Consider the following 20,222-nt stretch of genomic DNA (forward strand, 5'->3'; position numbering starts at 1 on the left):
CGGTCCCTCCAGTCGAGATGAGGACAGGGTTTTACAGCCCTTACTTCATCGTACCCAAGAAAAGCGGTGGCCTTCGACCTATCCTGGATCTGCGATCATGAATCAGGCCTTGCACAAGCTCCCGTTAAAAAATGTTGACACAGAAAGCGGAGCAGTCTGCCGCCAGGCCCAGCACTGGTGTTAGCATGCCCGGATTTCCGGTCAGCCCCTATACTGGGCTAGGTGTCCATATGGCTTGATTCCCTATGTGTATTCTTCCCACAATGTACCTCTTGGCAAACCCGTGTCTCCCCTTGACAGACCCGCTCTGTCAGTCTCTTCTGGCAGCTGTTCCATCCCTACTCTAAGGTAGTCATTTCAGTATATCACCTCCCTACGGGTAGGATGGGGTCTCTGTAGCGAACTTTTCCTAAGGCTTGCTTCCCCATTGTCTTGCCAAGCTGTAAGAACAAATAGGGAATATTTGAAGCAATCTTTCTCCGAAGGTTGAAGAAATCCCTTTCACTAACTTTGTGTGGGCGGAACAGCAGCAATGTACTCACCCTTTGGCCCCTTCGGTACCAAGGTCAGTGAATTTCCGCTGGGGCTTTGGGAAGGTTACGACCTTAAGCATAGCTTTTGTGGCATGCCACAGCTTGCCGACAATTGCAGCGCCACAGGGTTGTGATGGTGTTCAGGTTGTGCCGTTTTCCATAGGACCTCACATGCCATTCAACATAACTCGTAGTGACCGACAGATAGGGAACGTCTCGGTTACGTACGTAACCCTCATTCCCTGATGGAGGGAACGGAGACGTTATGTCCCCATGCCACAACCTTGAAACATTCGCTGTTGTCGGGACATGTTCTCGGCTCCTCAGCGTAAAACCTAGTGAGTGGATGCACCTGTCGCCCTATTTATACCCGTTGGCACGGGGAGTGGCTCAGGTATGTTAAATCCACTAGCTAATTTTCATTGCCGTTTTCTCTTAAACGCAGAGATGATTGGCCTCCCAAGTGAGACCCCCATATGTCATTCGACATAACGTCTCCATTCCCTCCATCAGGGAACGAAGGTTACATACTTAACCAAGAAGTTTCTGAGAGAAGGGACAGAGCGGTGTGGAATAAAGGTAACCTATGTGAAAAATACATTTTTTTTATTTTTTATTAAGCATCAACATGTTAGACTACACCCCGTAAACACAATCAAGCCTAGAAGAAAAAAAGGGTAAAAAAAAAAAAAACAAATCCCTGATCCATCCCTTTAAATTAGTACTTGACTCAACATGAACATATCAAAGATAGAATTGTTTTTATTAGTCCAGAATACAGTACATATAAAATCATCTTAGACAATCAAACGTCAGATAGAAAAAATATATATATTTTGCTATTGACTGCAAAACCTTTAGCTACTGACTGCAATTGGTTATGAAACTTTTAGATCATAGCATGCAGTAACTGTCTCGTTAATACATTTCTCTCAAAAATAAATATATTGGAACTTTGCCACACACATTCCTTAGTACATCTTTATAGTGCTTAGATTTAAAAGCATTTGCAGGCTGATGCTGTAGATACATTCTCTTTTGATAAAGTTCATCGCAGACACTCAAAACAACATGGAACATTCTTGAATAATCTGTAGTACTCCTCTTGAATCTGATGATAAATGTGAAAACATTTGCAATTACAGGTACAAAATGGTAAACAGCAAACTGAATAATAATTAATGAAATACACTGTACAAATGTATATAAGAATGTGAACCTTACCCTTCTGGATAGAATGCAAAGGAATATGAAAATGAACATCCCCTGGAACACATTGGCGAATGTAAAGAGATACGCTGTGAGGGTAGTCTCATTTAAGATGTGTATGACACCAAGTGTCCAGGTAACTCCAAGAACAAAGAACAGAGCGATGGCTCCTCTTGCACAAGACCTGAGGAATAATTATTGAGTTCTATTAAAAATGGTTTGTAATTAGGAGTGTTTCAGGCTGCAGTTTGATTAGTATTTTTAGTATTTAGCTACCCGACATTCTCTGAGAAAAATAAATAAATAAATTTTACTCCTGTATATATTTGAAAATAAACTATGTAAACACAATCAGAACATTACAGAGGATGCAATGCTTTTTTTAATACTATATGAAAATGATGAATAGCTTCTTTTACCTGATATTTTCATAGTGACTGATTTCAGGTTTCTTTACTGAAGTGTGATGATAAACCTTAAAGATGATCACAGCAAATGCCAGCAGATTAACCTGGGAAAGAATAATTGGCTAGAATGTAATATTTTTCCAACAAAAAGTACAATATGAACTATCGGTATATGCAACAGTAAATTTGATTAATTAAAGATCATACTATCATGTTATTAATTCTTCTTCTTCTACTTCTTTTTTAAATCGACAGGTCTAATAAAATTACATTTTAGATATCAATACAAAAATACACAAATTATTTTAAAACAACCTTAAATAAATGTGTCTTAATCAACTTTTTTTTAAGTGATCTAGGGTTGGTGTGAATCTGATATTAAAAGGAAGTGCATTACATACTTTGGAGGCTTTGAATGAAATAGTCTAGCCTATAGTCTTAACTTTGCATGAAGGCAAAGTTAAGAAGAGAACTTGCAGAGCAAGAGAGTGAGAAGGAATATATGAACTTGTAAAAAAATAAAGATATGCTGGTGAAGTCCCATGCAATCTGGAAGGCCAGAAAACAGGGCATTACAATAATCTAATCTATATGCAATGAAGGCATGTAATAACATTTCTGCATCAGAAAAAGTAATAAAAATGAAATTTATCCTTTTATTTACACAATCTCAAGCCATCCTAGATGTATATTATGGAAGCATATGGGTAGCGATATTCAATTTGGAATGTAATATGCAAAATGATAATGCAATATGTAAAATGACAATGCATTTCTGTATTTACATCTAAATTTTCCAATACATTTGTGCAACGTTTGGTGCAAAATGAAAATGAAAATTAAATTACATAATTTTCATTTGCCATTTCATACACCAGTTTTAATACGTAAAATGAATACTAATTTTAACGCTTTATAAGTTGCAAAATTAAAATGAAAATGTATTACAGAAATGATTAGATATGTATAACATGTTCAAGCAAAAACTGTGGCAAAATTATCATTTAAATGCTATTTTTCTTAAATGCATTAACACTCGCAGTCAAGACACTTACGATTGCATTTTCATTCAGTGTCCCGCAATGAATGTAGCAAAATTCAATGTGCACATTGAAAATGCATTCCGAGCCGATCACGTGTCCGCCCCCTCCCGCCATGTCAATCACTGCGTGAACAAGGCGGGGCTTGCAGAAGGTCAGATGCTGAGTCCCAATTCGCCTACTTATACTACGACCTAAAAGTATGTACTTTTTTTGTGAGGAAAAAGTACATACTTTTGAGTGTGTAGCAAAAGAGTATGCACGTTCTGGGACATACTTCGATGACGTCATGCAACGTGAACGACAACGTGGTTGCTTAGTTACGCACACCACAACTGTTAACGTTTCATTCATTCTTGTATGTCCAATAAAATTTTATTTACTATTCCCATCTTTTTTTCTCATCGTTTTTTTCACAATACATTTTACAATGTGTTCTTCTACCAAGTTGAGGGGTGAAGAAGCAGGGCGGCGGCGTCGTAGAACCAAACGCAGGTCGTTTGTGAGGCGGCTGGTTCTGACGTTCATGTGCAATGTGTGTAACAAAGCCATCGCAAAGCTCCTCCCTCCCGCACACAATGGGTTGTGGGCAATATTAGCCCTTAGAGTGTGCATTGATCTGCACTTCGAATTCTAACCGGAAATAGTAGACCATCCGGGTATCTTTGGAATACTCTTTTCAACATACTACGATTTGGGACGTACTAATTCTAGTTTCGCATACTATTTAGGACGGATAGTATGCGAATTGGGACTCAGCTAGAGACTCAAATCTCAAGAAGAGGATTCAAGTGAGAGAACATGGACAAGACCGTTGGTCCGTGAACGTTTTGATCATTTCGGTTTATGGCTTCAATATTTCATTTGCACTGGTGGGCGGCACTGAAATGCTGCTTTCTTCTGATTGGCCGAATCGCTCCACCTTCAACTCGGTCTTTTCATTCTTTCAGGCAGAATAAAAGTCAGTGCGAGTGAAGCACTGTAATGTCTGAAACCACCGCTCACTGTTAATTAGCATAATATTTGAATCAGATGTAGGTGGGCACATAATTCGTGCTGCTGAGACCTGCAAATTATTTCTAGATTGTAGTATTGTATGAATATTGTCCCACTGATAAATACAGTGCAAATAGTTATGTCTCTTTGGAAAAAAGTGAAGTGGAAATAAAAATCAATAATAGACTGAACAGTTCCATGTCTGTAACATTTACCACTCTCATCTTTTAAGTCATAAGGCACTAGGTATGTGTGTGTGACATTAATAAATAATTGTAAAAATTAATATTGTTACATTTCTGAAATAAAAATAAAAATAAAATTAGCTCTATGCTGCTCAGTGCTCCTGTAGCCTACCCCAGAGCGCCTTTAAATGATAATTTTGCCTCAGTTTTTGCTTGAACATGTTATACATATCTAATCATTTCTGTAATACATTTTCATTTTAATTTTGCAACTTATAAAGCGTTAAAATTAGGATTCATTTTACATATTAAAACTGGTGTATGAAATGGCAAATGAAAATTATGTAATTTAATTTAATTTTCATTTTCATTTTGCACCAAACGTTGCACAAATGTATTGGAAATGTAAATGTAAATACAGAAATGCATTTGCCATTTTACATATTGCATTGTCATTTTGCATATTACATTGCAAATTGAATATCGCTACCCATATGCTTCCATAGTATATGACTTTTTTCTTTCAGTTGAATCCAATTGGAGTTATATTAAAAATTGTCCTGGCACGTCGGAGTTCTATCATTGCAGTGGTTTGGTTTTTCTGTTCAACAGTCCAAAACATGTTAAATAAAGTGCGCGCATCCTTAATAAAACATGCCTCACACAGCTCCGGGGGGGTGAATAAAGGCCTCCTGTAGCGAATCCATGCACTTTTGTAAGAAAATATTAATATTTCAAATGTAATAAACACTTTTATCATACTTCTGCTGACTGTTGTATGCGGAAGGTGTTCCGGCGGATAATGTAGGATTTTGGCGTTGCGTGATTAGTGACTAACGAGGAGAGAGAACAAAACATAATGCCAGTCATGTATTAGAAGTACAAACTGAGGACTTGCAAAGAAAAAATTTCAGAGGATTTCGATATAAGCCAAGAGGAGACTGGTTGTCATTTGCTAAAGTAAGAAAACGTTGCTTCTTTTGCTCCTTGTAAACAAACTCGAGAGACTAGCATATCTCAGAGGCCTACATCATCTGCCGGAACAGCTTCATATACAGCTATATATATATATACACACACACATATATATATATATATATATATATATATATATATATATATATATATATATATATATGCTAAACATAATTGGACCCAATACTGAACCCTGAGGAACTCCATATCGAACAGGCATGGTATCACATCTATAATTTCCCATGCTATAACTTGGTTAGTTAAATAACTTGATAACTTGATTGGTTAAATACGATGGTGTCAAAACAAAAGCAGCACTAAAGTCTATCAATACCAATATACTGCATGTCCCCGAATCAGCTGCAATAAGAAGCTCATTTACAACCCTCACTAAAGCTGTTTCAGTACTATGCCCTTTCCTGAAACACTGAACAGGTTCAAGATGACGGTATAAAACTAGGAAATTATTTAACTGAGTCGCCACAACATGCTCCAAGACCTTAACCAGAAATGGAAGGTTAGAAATTGGCCTGTAGTTAGACAAATATATCACTGGCAGGCTTTTTAATGACAGGGTTAATGGTAGCTATTTTTAGCTCTGGAGGAACAACTTCAGAATACAGTGATAAATTTGCAATTGAAGTTATATGAGAACAAACAGACTCAAGACAGTCTTTAATGACTGAACAAGGGCGTGGATCGAATATACTATTAGTTGTATTCATAGACTTAACTGTACTTGTAATAGAGTAAATTCCAAATAAAATTCCCTAAACATAGATTTAGTATTAGTTGCAATGTATCTTTGTGGGATGTCATCATAATGCTAATGATCACTGTTGTATTGATAATGATTTTATGCGGTTCCTTATGAGTGTTCATAGGTTATAGACTGTCAGTTGCCATTAAGGAACACAAGAGAATATACTCACGAGAATGATCAGACAGGCTGGTCCTATGAAACTCCAGATGAAGTTATTTTCAGTGCTTAGCCAACACCTTAACAAGATATTAATAACAAAAGATAATTATTGAAAAAAATTATTTACATTGTCAGAAGAAAATGTGAGTTAAGGAAGGCTTAAATACTATCCACCTATTTTATTTTTATTTATTTTTATTTTTTGCAACACAGATTGAACCAGCTGAGAACATAAGCTTTGCACATTTAAGTTAATAATCTCCACACCCATGATTAAGTTAACAATAACATACAATAGATAAAAATTGTGATGCTTTCCTTACAAATACCACAAAATTAAAATACTTATAACTTACACAGTACTGGTGCCATAATATTTATGACCAAGAGTTGCAGATATTGCAACAACCACGGCAGGACTCCCATAACCAAATAAGTAGAAGTGACGGTGGAGAAAAGCTTTGTTGTAGATGACGCCGACAACAATGAGATATAAATGGATGCCCTCTATACACATCCAAGCAAACGCAGCCAAAAAGAAATAGTGCAGCAGGCCAGCGATAAGAGAACAGAACCACTGAAACATGTAGTGAACAAACAAGTATTAATATCAGAATATTATTTAATACATGTTGCCTTTTTTAAGTTTATGGTCCAGTTTTACTAACAGCTTGTGCCAGCGCAAACCATCTTTTGGCATTAAAATAGTACTATCAGGTTTTACTAAGGACGTGCTGAAAAGGTGTGGACACAGTCATTTTTGTGCAATACGTATGGGAGGAGAGTATTCAAAGAAATGCGACGAGATTTACTAACATTTGTGCTCGTCAAATTAATGGTATTTGCACCATTATTTAATGTCCAAAAAAATCTTATTTGCGCTTGAAAAGGCTGAGGAAGCAACGCAGAGAACAGAGAGTGCATGGTAGAAAGGAGAGGATTTGTTCCACATATTAATTTATTTGGAGTGTTAGAAGAACACATTATTATCCCAAAATATCGTTTGCCAAGCCATGTTGTTTTTAATTTGATTCAGGAAAGATGACTTGGAACCATCAACCAGGAGTCACGCAATACCAGCTTTATCAAAACCTCTTGCAAACCTTCATTTTTTGGCCTCTGGTTCTTTTCATCATACCGTTTATTTCTTTATTTGCGACTAGCCTAATTTGGTATATATAAAATCTTGGTATATTGCATTGGTCGATATGTAAATAAGTTGTAGATATGTTGTGTCTTTGTCCTTTAAATTGCGCATTGTTAGTAAATCACCTGCAGGAATTTCCACTGCCATTGGCGTTGTTTTGGAACTGCGCTTTCACGCTAATTTGCCCTGTTTAGTAAAACTGGATCTAAGTCTCCATCTGACACATTAATAAAAAAAAGTGAGGAGTGAACCTTATTTGCGATCTTGTTAATTCCAATAAGGAAGATGAACTGGGCCATAAATAGGCTGCAGCACAGGTTCTTGTGGATCGTGGTTCTGGTGTTCTGGATGTCTCGGAAGAACCAGAAGGTGAAGATACACATGGACAGGCAAATGATGGAGATCACCATTCCCAGCTGTGTTATTCTCGTCAGAACATTATAATGTGCAAGCAACTGCATAAAATAGAACAGGAACATGACAGATTTACAAATTTCTCTTTCAAGCAGAGCGCTCTGATAAGAGGGTTTAAAAACAGGACAGAAAATAGACTATTGTTTCCAAATTAAGAGTTTTTTTATGTAAAAATGTTGATAACATTATAAAAGGACATCAGAGAACAGTACCAAAAAATAAATAAATAAATAAAACCTTTTGGTTTTGGTATCTAATGCATGCATCCAAGTCCTTTGGGGGACACTGTATTTTTTTAGAGGACCAGTAGGGGGAAGCAGTACTTCAGACTTACATTGGCTTGACCAGAGGACATGAGAATAGCGAAGTGTGTCAGGTGATTACAGGAACATGAAGTGTGTGTGGCATTCACATGAGTGCGTAAACAGCCGTCCAAACTCCAGTGTCCCATCATGCTCTGGGAATACTCCCAAAATGCACACTTAGTCTCATCAAGGGCAGGATCTATCTCCTTTATGAAAAAGCAAAACTCTTTCAGTACATTAAATTAAAATTACATTTACACCAACAACAATTTCAATTTAATTAATAAATCAGCCAAACTGCACCTGTGTGTGTTTGAGAATGAAGGTGACATTGTTCAGTGCAAATGTCTTTGAGTTACTGATAGCCACCGCTATTACTGGTGAATTAACTGTAATTTCACCCGCTGCTGCATAGCGAGAGTAATCGGCCACACCAGGGTCATTAGCAGGCTTTAAAAGATCCCCAATATTGTTATAAATGAGAAATACAATGGAGGTGCTGCCTAAAGCAGAGACAGAACAAGACAGAAAAAAAAGTCATACATTTTAATCATTTGGTGCATTTATATTCAATTTGCTGTGAAGGTTTAAGAAAGATCTTTTACAAACCGTTATTGTTTTTCTCTTTTGAATTCTTAGGGGTCAGCGAAATGGAGTTTCCTTGGATGTTTGTTGAAACTGGTTGCTTATGTGCTTGGTGGGGTTCAAATGTGTATAGTTTCATTTCTAGAAAACACAATGATTAGCACCTTTTATCACTAACGGGTTAAAATAAATATTGTTCATAATGGAAAGTTATGCTGCTGAAATCCACTGTAAAATATCATGACAACATTTCAGATATTATTAAAGGACAAGAAAACCAAAACATTATATAATCAATAATCAAATGTGATTCAGCAAGCATAATATCTGTGGAAATATAAACAAAAAATGACTTGTGAAGTGTATCATACAGCTGTTCTGTAAGATTAGCAGTATATGAAAATGAGTCATGCACTGCATGAAACATTCTAATTCATAGACTCAAAAGTACAAAAGTTGTTACTGCGGTCATACCCTTTCAAAAAGAACAAATACACTTTAGGTACTGCTATATACCTTGTAGGGATAAATAAGTTACAAAGGTGTACATTTTGAATGAGTACCACCCTATTTACAACTTTTGTAATTATTATTTTTATTGAGAGTGTAGAAAAACAGAAAATGTACGGGGTATTTTCTTCCAAGACATTATCCATTAAGTTTACTGACATTTCCTTTAACCCCACCCTTTTACAAAAATGGGTTCTTGATTGGCATCTATGGTTCCAAAAAGAAACTTTAACCTCCATGAAACCTTTCCACTGCACAGAAAGTTATTTATAGTGGAAAAGGGATGTTTAGGTTATAAAAATGTTCACTGAAAGGTTCTTTGGGGAACCAAAAATGATTCTTATATGACACTGCTGAGAAAACCCCCTTCTGAAACTCTTATTTTTAAGATTATATTATGCATACAATGCGTAATTCAAACTACAATACAAATGAAACACCTGTGAAAAATCAATATAGAAAATTCCTTTATTTTAACACTGTGCCTTATATATTATCTTTTTCTGAAGTGTGGTAGGTCATGTTTTAGGCTTCAGAGGTCTCACCTACTTCACCAGCATCCACCTGCATCTGCGTCGTGTGTGTGTATCCAGCAGACAGCGCCAGTGTTTCCTTCTCTGCTGTGTGAAGGAGTTTGGTGACATAATAGTTCCTCAAATCCTCATTTATCTTGTCCCATTCCACCTTTTCATCCGTCTCAACTAAGTTATTCACACTGAAAATCAGATTCTACCAGAAAAATCCAGAAAACACAAAACAAAAACGATTTAAGTTCCAAACATATAAAAACTGCGGTCATAAACACTCTATTCATACAGTAGTTTAAAATGCTGTTGTAGATTCCTAATTTATTTAAATGGTGTTTCTACTAAAGCAACTGCGTAATTCATTACTATACTTAAATCTTATTTTGTTTAATTCAATAAATATATATATGTTTTTATCTCATTTAGTGTTTTTTTGGGTGTTATGCTTTTTAATTTATACTTTTTTTGTTGTAAAACATTCAGGCTTACTAAAATCAGCAGTTGTGTTTTTCTCTTCTTGGTTGTATGTGGAAGGGCACATCATTTACCGTGATGGTTTCATTGACATGTTCCTCAGGATGTTGAGACTCATCTCCAGAACTTAGTTCATGGCTGGCCATGGCCTTGATGTATGATATGAGGAGAACAGGAGAGAGGTCAGCTGATGTTTGATATCTTATCTCTTTCAGACGCTCTGGGGTTGACAGATTAATCATCTACAGTCCAGAGAGAGGAAAATAGTTTTAAAATTCACTCATTGTTTGGTATATGATACATAATGAATGATGGCATTTGAAAGATTACACATCACAGGGAAGATGCAGACAATACACAGCTGTCCTATAATATTTAAATCATAGGCCTGGATCAGGAAACACAAAAAAAAAAAAAAAACTCTGTATATGTATAAACTTCCTCAGACAAATTTGGTTATAGTATGATTAGTCTATTAGTATGAGAGGTCACGATATTTATAACAAGAGTAGTACGAACCAGCGAATAAACAAAACAGAATCATTTATCATAATCATTTAGATAATTGTCTAGTATTTGCTGTGAAAGGAACTGCAGATCTGCAGCTTTGCCAGCAGAGGACGCTATTCTCTCACACTTACATCAAAACTGAGACTCTGTAAGAATGAAGGACCAAATGCTGTAAAGACCTAAAAGCAGCTGTATACACATGTAATATATCTAAAATGTTGATTATTATTATTATCAGTGTTGGGGGTAACACATTGCAAGTAATGTGTTTTACGTAATCAGATTAATTTTTTCAAGTAACTAGTAAAGTAACACATTACTTTTAGATTTACAAGAAAATATCTGAGTTGCTTTTTCAAATAAGTAATGCAAGTAACTCAAACACAAAAACACAGGAATGCATTTACTACTATATACCTTTTAGGGATAAATAAGTTACAAAGGTGTACATTTTGAATGAGTAACACCCTATTTACAACTTTAGTACTCTTATTTTATTTTTATTTATTTTTTTGTCCTTGGAATGTAGAAAAACAGAAAATGTACGGGCTATTTTCTTCAAGTTACTTTGTTTTCCAATTCATTCTGTGTTAGCTCTCCTGTACCTGTATTGAGAGAAATTGGGAGCGAAATACAGAGATGGAGGCACTTCCTTTAGACTCGGGCTTATTGGTCTCACTTTCGGTGTGAAAAGCCCTTTACAGTTGATAAAATTATTACTTTTTTTGTTATGTTTTTAATAACTGTAGTTATGTTTTTAATAAATCATCTCTTTTTAAATTTTGTGAAGTGTAAATTAAATTAGATAGTAGCACAGGCAAGTGACTGCCTGCTAAGCATTTCTGCTTGTTGCACCTCCGACGGTGCCATTGCAGGTAGCTGCAGGGTCATCAACCAGGAGCCACCCTTCATTGATGTTTCGCTCCATTAATCCCGGAACATCATACGGTGGTGGAGCAACGACAGGGACGTCTCCCTGCCGCCCCCTGCAGCTAGCCCTAGGAACCATGCTTTCCCCACGCCTGGTCCTCCCTTCTTAACCAAAGCCAAAAGCTTCCCTGCTCTGCCTCCTCTGTCAGGTCTTTCAGAGCCTTTCTTAGTTTGGGGCCGGTAACTCCCATGCTTTTAAGGAAGAGCTGGGTAGATGCTCCCACGAAACCCCTGCAGCCGACTTCCACCGGATAGCTGACAGCTGACCACCCCACCTCTCTGGATTCGGCTATGAGGTCGAAGTACCGATCTTTTTTCCTCTCAAACGCTGCCTCCATTCCTCCTTCCCACGGGACAGTGAGCTCTGCCAAAATTACTGCCCGGGCTGTGCCAGACCAGAGAATGATCTCAGTTGGAAACCTGAGCTGCCGGTCGAGGTCCACTCTCAGATTCCACTCGCAACTGCCTGCCAGGACTGATCTCTGTGGCTGCGTGATGTTAGGGGCCCCTCCTCCCTCTCTGACGAAGTGGATCATCCGTCTTGATGTCAGTGGTAGGCGCTCCCTGGCTAACTCCACCCTGCGTACCTCCAGGATCTCCGCCAGCTTCCGCAGGACTCGGTCATGGCGCCACCTATACCGACCCTGGGTCAATGCTGTTTTACAGCTTGACAGGATGTGCTGGAGGCTCGGATTTGGGGCATTGCAAAGTTGGCAGCTCTCCTCTGAGCCATACCACAGACAGAGGTTGCTGGGGCTTGGGAGGGTGTCGTAGGTAGACCTTATGAGGAAACTCAGCCTGGCTTGGGGGATCTTCCACATGTCGGCCCAACCTACGGTCCTACCTATTACTCCTTCCCAGGTCGTCCAGCGTCCTTGCTGGCGTTGGCTTAGAGCTTTGATCTGATAGCTCTCCTCCTCTGTCCTGACCACCTCAGAAATCACTAGCTCTTTCCTCTCCTTCCTTGTGGCTTTGGACCACATCTTCGGAGTAGTCCCCCAACCCAGGCCAGTTCTCCCTGACTGTGTCCTGACAACAATTTCTTGGTGTTTCAGCCTGCTGATTGCCTGGTAGACTGCTAATTCTGCCCTCCACTTGCGACCTGTTCGTACTGGGGCTTTGGTGTTCTGCACAGATGGGTCAGATGAGTCCCTTAGCTCTAAGACAAGCCTCGCCTTCTCCTGTCTGTAGCCCAACAGAATCGACCTCAGTGGCAGTTGGAGTGCATTCCTCCCAAATAGGCCAACACTGGAGAGGCTTCGGGGTAAGCCCAGCCACTTCCTGATGTAATTGTTGGCTTTTGAGTCCATCTTCTGCACAGTGCAGGTAGTTATCTCGCACATCTTGAGAGGCCACATTAGCAGCCTATATAAGGTGAATTGGTAGCACCAGATCTTAAATTTGCCCGGAAGATGGCTCTTGTCGATCCGTGTCAGACCTTCGGTGAGTTGTAACATTACTGTATTAGCCATATGCTTATCTGACAACTCAGCTGTATAAAGTTTCCCAAGACTCCGGACGGGTTATTCTGCTAGTATTGGGATCTGCTCACTGTTCACTGTGAAAGAGATGTGATCATTTCTGACTCCTTTACGTATGGAGAGACTCCTGACTTAGCAGGTTTTATCCACATCCTGGCCCAATTAAGGAGTTCTTCAAACCTCTTCATTACCTGGTTGGTACAGGCTGCTGTTTGAAGGAGGATGGTTACGTCATCCATGTAACTCCGCAGGGCTGGACCCCTCAAACCATCTGTCTCCCACCGATGAGAATGATTTCAAAGGCTGCTGTGAAGACGATGGGAGAGACTGAGCAACCCATTGCCATGCCTTTCTCTAGGTGGTGCCATCCTGACGTTGCCTCCTGTGTTGCGTAACAAAACGTGAAGCTGCTGAAGTAATTGGAGATGAGGTTCCGAATGCTGGGTGGTATGTGAAAAGATTCCAGGGCAAAAGTGATTAACTGATGTGGAATGGAACCATAGGCATTCTCCAGATCCAACCAAACTACCTGCAGATCTTGTTTTTCCCGCTTGGCTGTCTGAATCTGCTCCCAGATCATAGTTGAATGTTCCACGCAACCGGGGAACCCTGGGACGCCTGCCTTCTGGCAACTGGTATCAATGTAGCAGTGGCTCAGGAGGTAATTGGTTAAGCGCTTGGCCACCACAGAAAAAAATATTTTTCCCTCCACGTTTAGCAGTGCAATGCCTCTAAACTGGTTGATGTTGCGGGAATTTTGTTCTTTTGGAATGAAGGTTGTCACTGCACGGCTCCATTCTGAGGGGATGTTCTGGGCCTTCCATGCTACTCTCATCAGCTTCCAGAGTAGCTTCAGCACCATGGGGCAGCTCTTATAAACCCTGTAGGGCATGCCATTGAGACCTGGTGCAGAGGCAGACCTTGCACTGTCTACCACTAGCTTGATTTCAGCCCATTTGGGTGGTGTCATGTCAAATTCGATGGCTGGCTCAGCAGGACAAGGCACGTGTCCTGGTGACCCAAGCGGGATGTTCTTTTCGTGGTTGGTTAGCTGGTTCTTGATGTAATCCTCTAGCTCCTGCTCGGTAGCTTCCAGCCTCCCGCTCTTTTTCTCTTCCAACAGGCTTCGGGCATATTTGAAAGGGTCCCGAAAGAAACTCGCTCGCTCCTTCTCTTTCTTGCCTCTTCGCTTCCGGATCCGCTCTGCCCTTCTTGGGGTTGCAAGCCTGCTTCTGATCTGGTCCCAGAGCACTTTCAGACCCTCCTTTTCGTTCTCATCTGCTTTCCGCCAGGACTTCCTAAGCAGCCTCCTCTCCTTCACAAGCTTGTGAATATCTCCCTCACGCCTTCCCACCTCCCTAGGGATGTTCTTCCTCTGGGTTATCTCCCCAAACCTCTCTTTGCCCTCCCCGTAAACAATGCTGCCAAAGAGGTTAAGCTTGGTGATTGTGCTGCCTCGTAGCAACTTCTCAAGTATGGTGTGCAGATCTTGGTCGAAGCTTTCCCAGGCAGCTTTTTCTATGGATTTTGGCCAATTGACTTTGGTTGGTCTCTCCCCTGCCTGTCTTGTGGGGTTGCTACTGGGTATCTCTGCGTGACGCTCCCGCTCTGGGCTGTGCGCCTGTTGTTGACTTTGGGCCTGCTGCTGGTGCGGCTGCTCCACCTCCCTGTGACCATCCGCAACAGTGAAATCAGTAACGCTGTGGTGCTCAACCCGGCTCTGACTTCTCCTTGTCTGACCTGCTTGCGCAGTGCAAGTTTGCCTTTGGTCCTTCCCTTGTTGTCACATTCGACCACCCGCAGCTGCAGCTCCTTAGGATCCTTTGCTCATTAGTCGTTTCCATGCCGGTCAGTACCATGTTATCCGTCCTATTTGGTCCATCTTCCATCCCGCCTCTCGGTGGACCTTCGGGCTGTCTTTCTTTATTTGTGCTCGTAGTTAGTTAGGGTGTCCCCGGTATGAGGACCTATGGAGAGAGTAACTAGCCCGTCCACCCCTGGTGCAGTCTTTCCTGCCGTCAGTCGGTCTTTCCTGGCTGCCCTCCAGTCTTTACTGGAAGCCAACTGCCCTATTCACAGTAGTCACTGGTGTTCCAGACATTGTAGATAGTAGCACAGGCAAGTGCTAAGCATGCTAAGCTAAGCTAATCATTTCTGCTTGTTGCACCTCCGACGGTGCCATTGCGGGTAGCTGCAGGGTCATCAGCCAGGAGCCTGATGAATTAAATTAAAATATAGGTGTTCCTGTGCTGCCTCTCACACCATTCCTGAAATATTGATGACATTTGCTAAAACACTCCATCCATCCTGATTGTTATATGACAAAAATCTAATGACAAAACCTCCAGAGCAGCTGTTTCCTGAAATAGAGATGTTCTCAGCAAGGTAAGAGGAAAAACATCTGAGGGGGATGTGACTACATTTATCATCAAGTGTACAAGCTTTTTACCTATTACCCACATTAGACTTTTAGAATAAAAACAGGAATTATCTTGAATTGTTGCACAGAAAGCAGCACTGTCACATTCTGCAGTTTTTTTCCCTAATTGTGAGTTTAAATAAATTATAGCCATAAAAATAATTAAATCTATGAATACAGTGATTTACAGCTGAAATTAAAAAGTATATATATATGCAGTATATATATATATATATATATATATATATATATATATATATATATACACTACAGTTCAAAAGTGTGGGTTCAGTAAGATTACTATTATATATTTTTTTTATTCAACAAGGATGCATTTCATTGAAAAGCAACAGTAAATATATTTAAAATATTACAAAAATATTTATATTTCAGAAAAATCCAGTTTGTTTTAACTTTCTCAAAAATGTATCATACTCTCCAGCACAACTGTATTTAACGTTGATAATAATAAAACATGTTTCTTGAGCTGATATAGAAATAATAATGTAAAGTGTTATACTCCACTCACTCTTTCCAGTGTGTTGCTAACAGCGTCTTCGATACATCTGGGATCCTGATGGCAGTGCTTCTGTGGGTTCTCTGACACAAACACAAAAACACAGGAATGCATTCAAATGGACAACTAATATTAGTTTTACCTTTCACTTTTTTAATATGTGCCAAATTCCAAAATGAGGGTAAATAAAATGTAAAATTCACATCAAGAGAATCTTACACTTAATACTGAGGGCAGAGTGTAACTTTACAATTCTCACCTCTGCAGTCCGTCCCATTTTTAGGCTTAAACCAGGGCCCTGCTGGGGACGTAAAACCTCTCATACATGAGCAGATGAATGAGCCGATTGTGTTGTGGCATTTAGAAAATGGTCCACATCTACCAGCATCCATACACTCATCAATATCTGCAATTCAAAGAACATCCGAGATCATCTTCACTATTATAGTGTTAGTTATATACTCTTCTTCTTGGCATTATAAAACAAGTCTATGTATTGTCCAGATACCTTCTGGACCCATTCTGTGGTGTATGAATGATTCATACCTTTACAGTAGGTCCCATCATTAGTTTGAAATTTCTGCTTTCTGTTTGTAGTGAATCCAGACAAACAGGTACAGTAGTAATTTCCAACAGTGTTGCTGCATTTGGCATTTGGGCCACATATTCCGGTTACTTTCTCACACTCATTGTCATCTGTGAAGGTTCATATAAGTAGATCCATTAAACTGAAAAGCAGTATCTCTATGCACTGAAGTGTTTAAAACAGAGAATTGCAAAATTCTGAAATAACTAGTGTTTTCTGAAAGTGTCTGATGTAGTTTGAGTACTTGGGCAATTTGACATTTGAAAGAAATAAAGCTTTGCTAGGCTATTACAACAGTGCTATTGTGGTTGCTAAGCAGTTGCTAGTCTGTCTGACCTATTTTTATTATTATTATTATTTTTTTTTTTTTCAGAAATTCACAAAAAATGGTCCAAGGTTAGCAATTTTTAATGATTCTGTTGAGTGAATAATTCAACGACTCATTTGTAACATAAAATAAGAAACTTGTCACCTAATCTCTAAACCTGCAGGAAAGGTCACAGAAAAAAATTCCTAGCTAATTATAAGCACTTATGTCAAAATCACATTAGATGAGCTGAACTATCTGTCATATAAAAAATATACAGCTCTAAGTTGTAAGGTGGACCATACGACTGTAATGCAGGAAAAGATTGTTAGAGCTGTGATTTTACCAAAACTGTTTGTTTCTTAATTTTTCTTAAACTCACTTTTGTATTGTTTTACTTAAATTAAAGATCTAAGTAATAAACCTTACTTATTCTTAATGATTTCAGTATTATGGAATTTAATGGTTTTGCCGTTAAATATAGATAGACATTATAGTTTATAACTTCAGTCAGTTTAAAGTTTATCTAACTTATTATATAAATATTTATTCTGATAGCTCATAGAAATAATTCATGAAATATTAATTCTGATCTTTCTGTTTGATACTGGCCTTAAACACTACCACATAACACAAATATTTACCAGACTTGTAAATGACTCATGCAATACTGAATGGCAATCTCTTCTGTTCTGTTACTCTTATTAACCAAAGCACTAAAGCACATTTACAATTTCGTTTTAATGCAATAAAATAGATAGCAAACCCTGGCAATTGCTGATTCCATCGCCAGTGAACCCTTGTTTGCAGAAACAGGCGTTTTTAGAGTTATTCACTGGCATGCAGCTGGCATTCTGGTGACAGGAGCGGCAAAAGTCACCAAATATGCATGGATCCAGCACACTTGATAACCAGGCTTTAAAAGATAATACATAATAGCAACAGAATTATTCTCAAAGACACACATGAATTAAAGCACTTAAAGGGGATGATCAAGGCCAGCTGTGCACATGGACAACTGGTAAATATAAAGTTTACATAAAATGTCATATTAAACTAATGCTTTGTTTTCTGTACTGTATCTTTGTCTCAAACACCTATCAAATCTGTCCTCCAGATGAAAAATCCAATACAGTCATATTTGTGTTGTGATGAGCACAATAAATGAGCACAATACAAGCACATTGACATACTTTAAGATAAGAAATAAAGGTATATCAATTGTATTTTGTAAAAGTCAAATAGATAAGTAAATAAATACATTAAGAATGTCCAGGTCATATGGAAACATACAAAGCTGACAGTGAATATTTAATATAAGGTATGTCCAAAATAAAAATTACATTGTGAAAAATAGCATTGCCTGGGGTAAAAAGTGTGAGAACTACTCATGATCTCCCCATGTTTAGACGTGAATTAGACTACAACATGTATTAATATATTTAATATAATTTGATTTATTTATGGTGATCGTAAAAGGTAAACAAAGCGACTTACCAGCGAAAAGCAGGAGTTTAATTGGAGAGCTGTGGAAAAACTCCATTTCGGAGTTGAGTCTAGAATGTCTTTAAGCAGTATGTGAATATCTGTGTGACGCACGATACTTCCTTATGTCAGCTTCCTGTTTCTCTAATCCTGACCCTTCCTGTCCATTTCAATCAACTCATGAAAACACAGCGGGACACAACAACTCATCCACACAAACACACACAGACGCCACTATTGTAACTTAACAAACACAATAACACGAACAAAATACTGATGTCAGAAGTCTAAATGTCTCAGGCCACTAGTGAAAATGCTTTAGCAAAGAATGTGATCAAGTTTGATCAGAGAACGTCCCAATTTCTGTGCCTCAATGAAAGCAAGTACAAAGTAAGCAAGTTAAAATAATCAGCGTCACACATCTTAAATCTTATAGCCTAATCTTATTCATTTAATTTGAAATTTTACATTTTAAACTTTATTTTTTCGGGTTTATTATCACACTTCAGATTCTAATTATGTCATTTAAATGTATTGTTTATATTACTGTATTGTTTACATTACTATATTATTATTATATTATTTCTGTATTTGTATAAGCTACGTATCAGAGTTGGGTGGAGGTGTATTTTCAACCACAGACCTCTTTGTTCTAGACGTCTGCAAGAAATGTGTGTTTGAAGATAAGAAACAGAACCACTGAGGACTGGCTGGATCACAACACCCACTAGATGACTTCACACTAGCCAGAACTAAAGTGAAACTTTGACCTTTTTTTCAGGATTGCTTAATACTGTCTCCAGTATTCCAGACGCCAGCGGTCACAAAAAGTATTTGGACACTTAAACAGTCTGAATGTCATTGCATTAGATAACAAAATGTCAAACCAAGCAGCATCTGCAAACAAATGACTTTAGAGACTTTTTCTCGCTTCTGTATTGTACTTCACTTCTGAACCATTACTTTGCAATGACTGTTACTAACTGGTCTTTAGGTCTTGTGTGTGAAACGTTTACTTATAGGTAAATTCTAGAATTCTGGTTGGTATGAGCTGTTGCGATTTTTTGGCATGTTGAATAACTGATTATGACATGCGCAGAGAAATCACAGATTTATGTCAGCTGATTTCTTTGGAAATGTATGTATGTAGATAGACTGAGTAAAGATAATAACTGTAACATGAACAGAATCTCTCACAGTGTTCTGGGTCTGCTTGTAACTTTCATCCCAGTGTGACCCGTGACAGCGAGGTGGAGGGTGCGGCTTTTCCTTTTGCCTTCAAACAATAAGAGGGACCTTCTGCCTGCCACACTTCCGCTCTATATTGGGATGGTGTTTACTGTAAGCACTGAATAGACTGTCACACGGTTGATATTGACCGCCCCCTTGTGTCTAATATTGTATGAAAGAGATGCCGTACTTTGTTAAAAGGGTTAAGAATTTGCTCTTTCTTATTGTAAACTGCAAAACATGAAACAACCCAGGGTGTAGGCACAAAATAAACTTTTATTTATTAATTTATTACTTTTATTTTAAAATAACATTTATTTATTTATTTATTTATTTATTTATTTATTGGCTGCTATTTTAACTGTTAAACTGTTATTTTAAATTGCAATAACATTTCACAAAACTGCAGGGTTTTTTCAAATGCTAAAATTTTCAAGAATTAAACATTAATTTATTAATTAATTAATCTCTTACTGTTGTAAAACCAGAGAAATTGTCACACCTGGAGTAATTTTCTGAAGAACAAAA

General features: G+C 38.3%; 1 protein-coding gene across 1 annotated transcript; it reads right to left on the reverse strand.

Annotated features, from left to right (window-relative positions):
• Positions 1–1,389: 1,389 nt before the first annotated feature.
• LOC132126451 (adhesion G protein-coupled receptor L4-like) lies at positions 1,390–18,607 on the reverse strand. The gene is made up of 16 exons (XM_059537701.1): positions 18,477–18,607; positions 17,746–17,895; positions 16,633–16,782; positions 16,346–16,492; positions 16,099–16,169; positions 10,304–10,471; positions 9,774–9,957; positions 8,743–8,859; positions 8,437–8,636; positions 8,163–8,339; positions 7,666–7,869; positions 6,624–6,844; positions 6,278–6,344; positions 2,162–2,253; positions 1,758–1,926; positions 1,390–1,644 (listed from the first exon to the last, which is right to left on the reverse strand). Exons 1-16 carry the CDS (start codon positions 18,520–18,522, stop codon positions 1,582–1,584), a joined length of 2,226 nt encoding a protein of 741 aa, XP_059393684.1. The 5' UTR covers positions 18,523–18,607; the 3' UTR covers positions 1,390–1,581.
• Positions 18,608–20,222: the final 1,615 nt, after the last annotated feature.

This window comes from Carassius carassius, chromosome 44 (genome assembly GCF_963082965.1).
Source record: "Carassius carassius chromosome 44, fCarCar2.1, whole genome shotgun sequence".
Taxonomy (NCBI): Eukaryota; Metazoa; Chordata; class Actinopteri; order Cypriniformes; family Cyprinidae; genus Carassius; species Carassius carassius.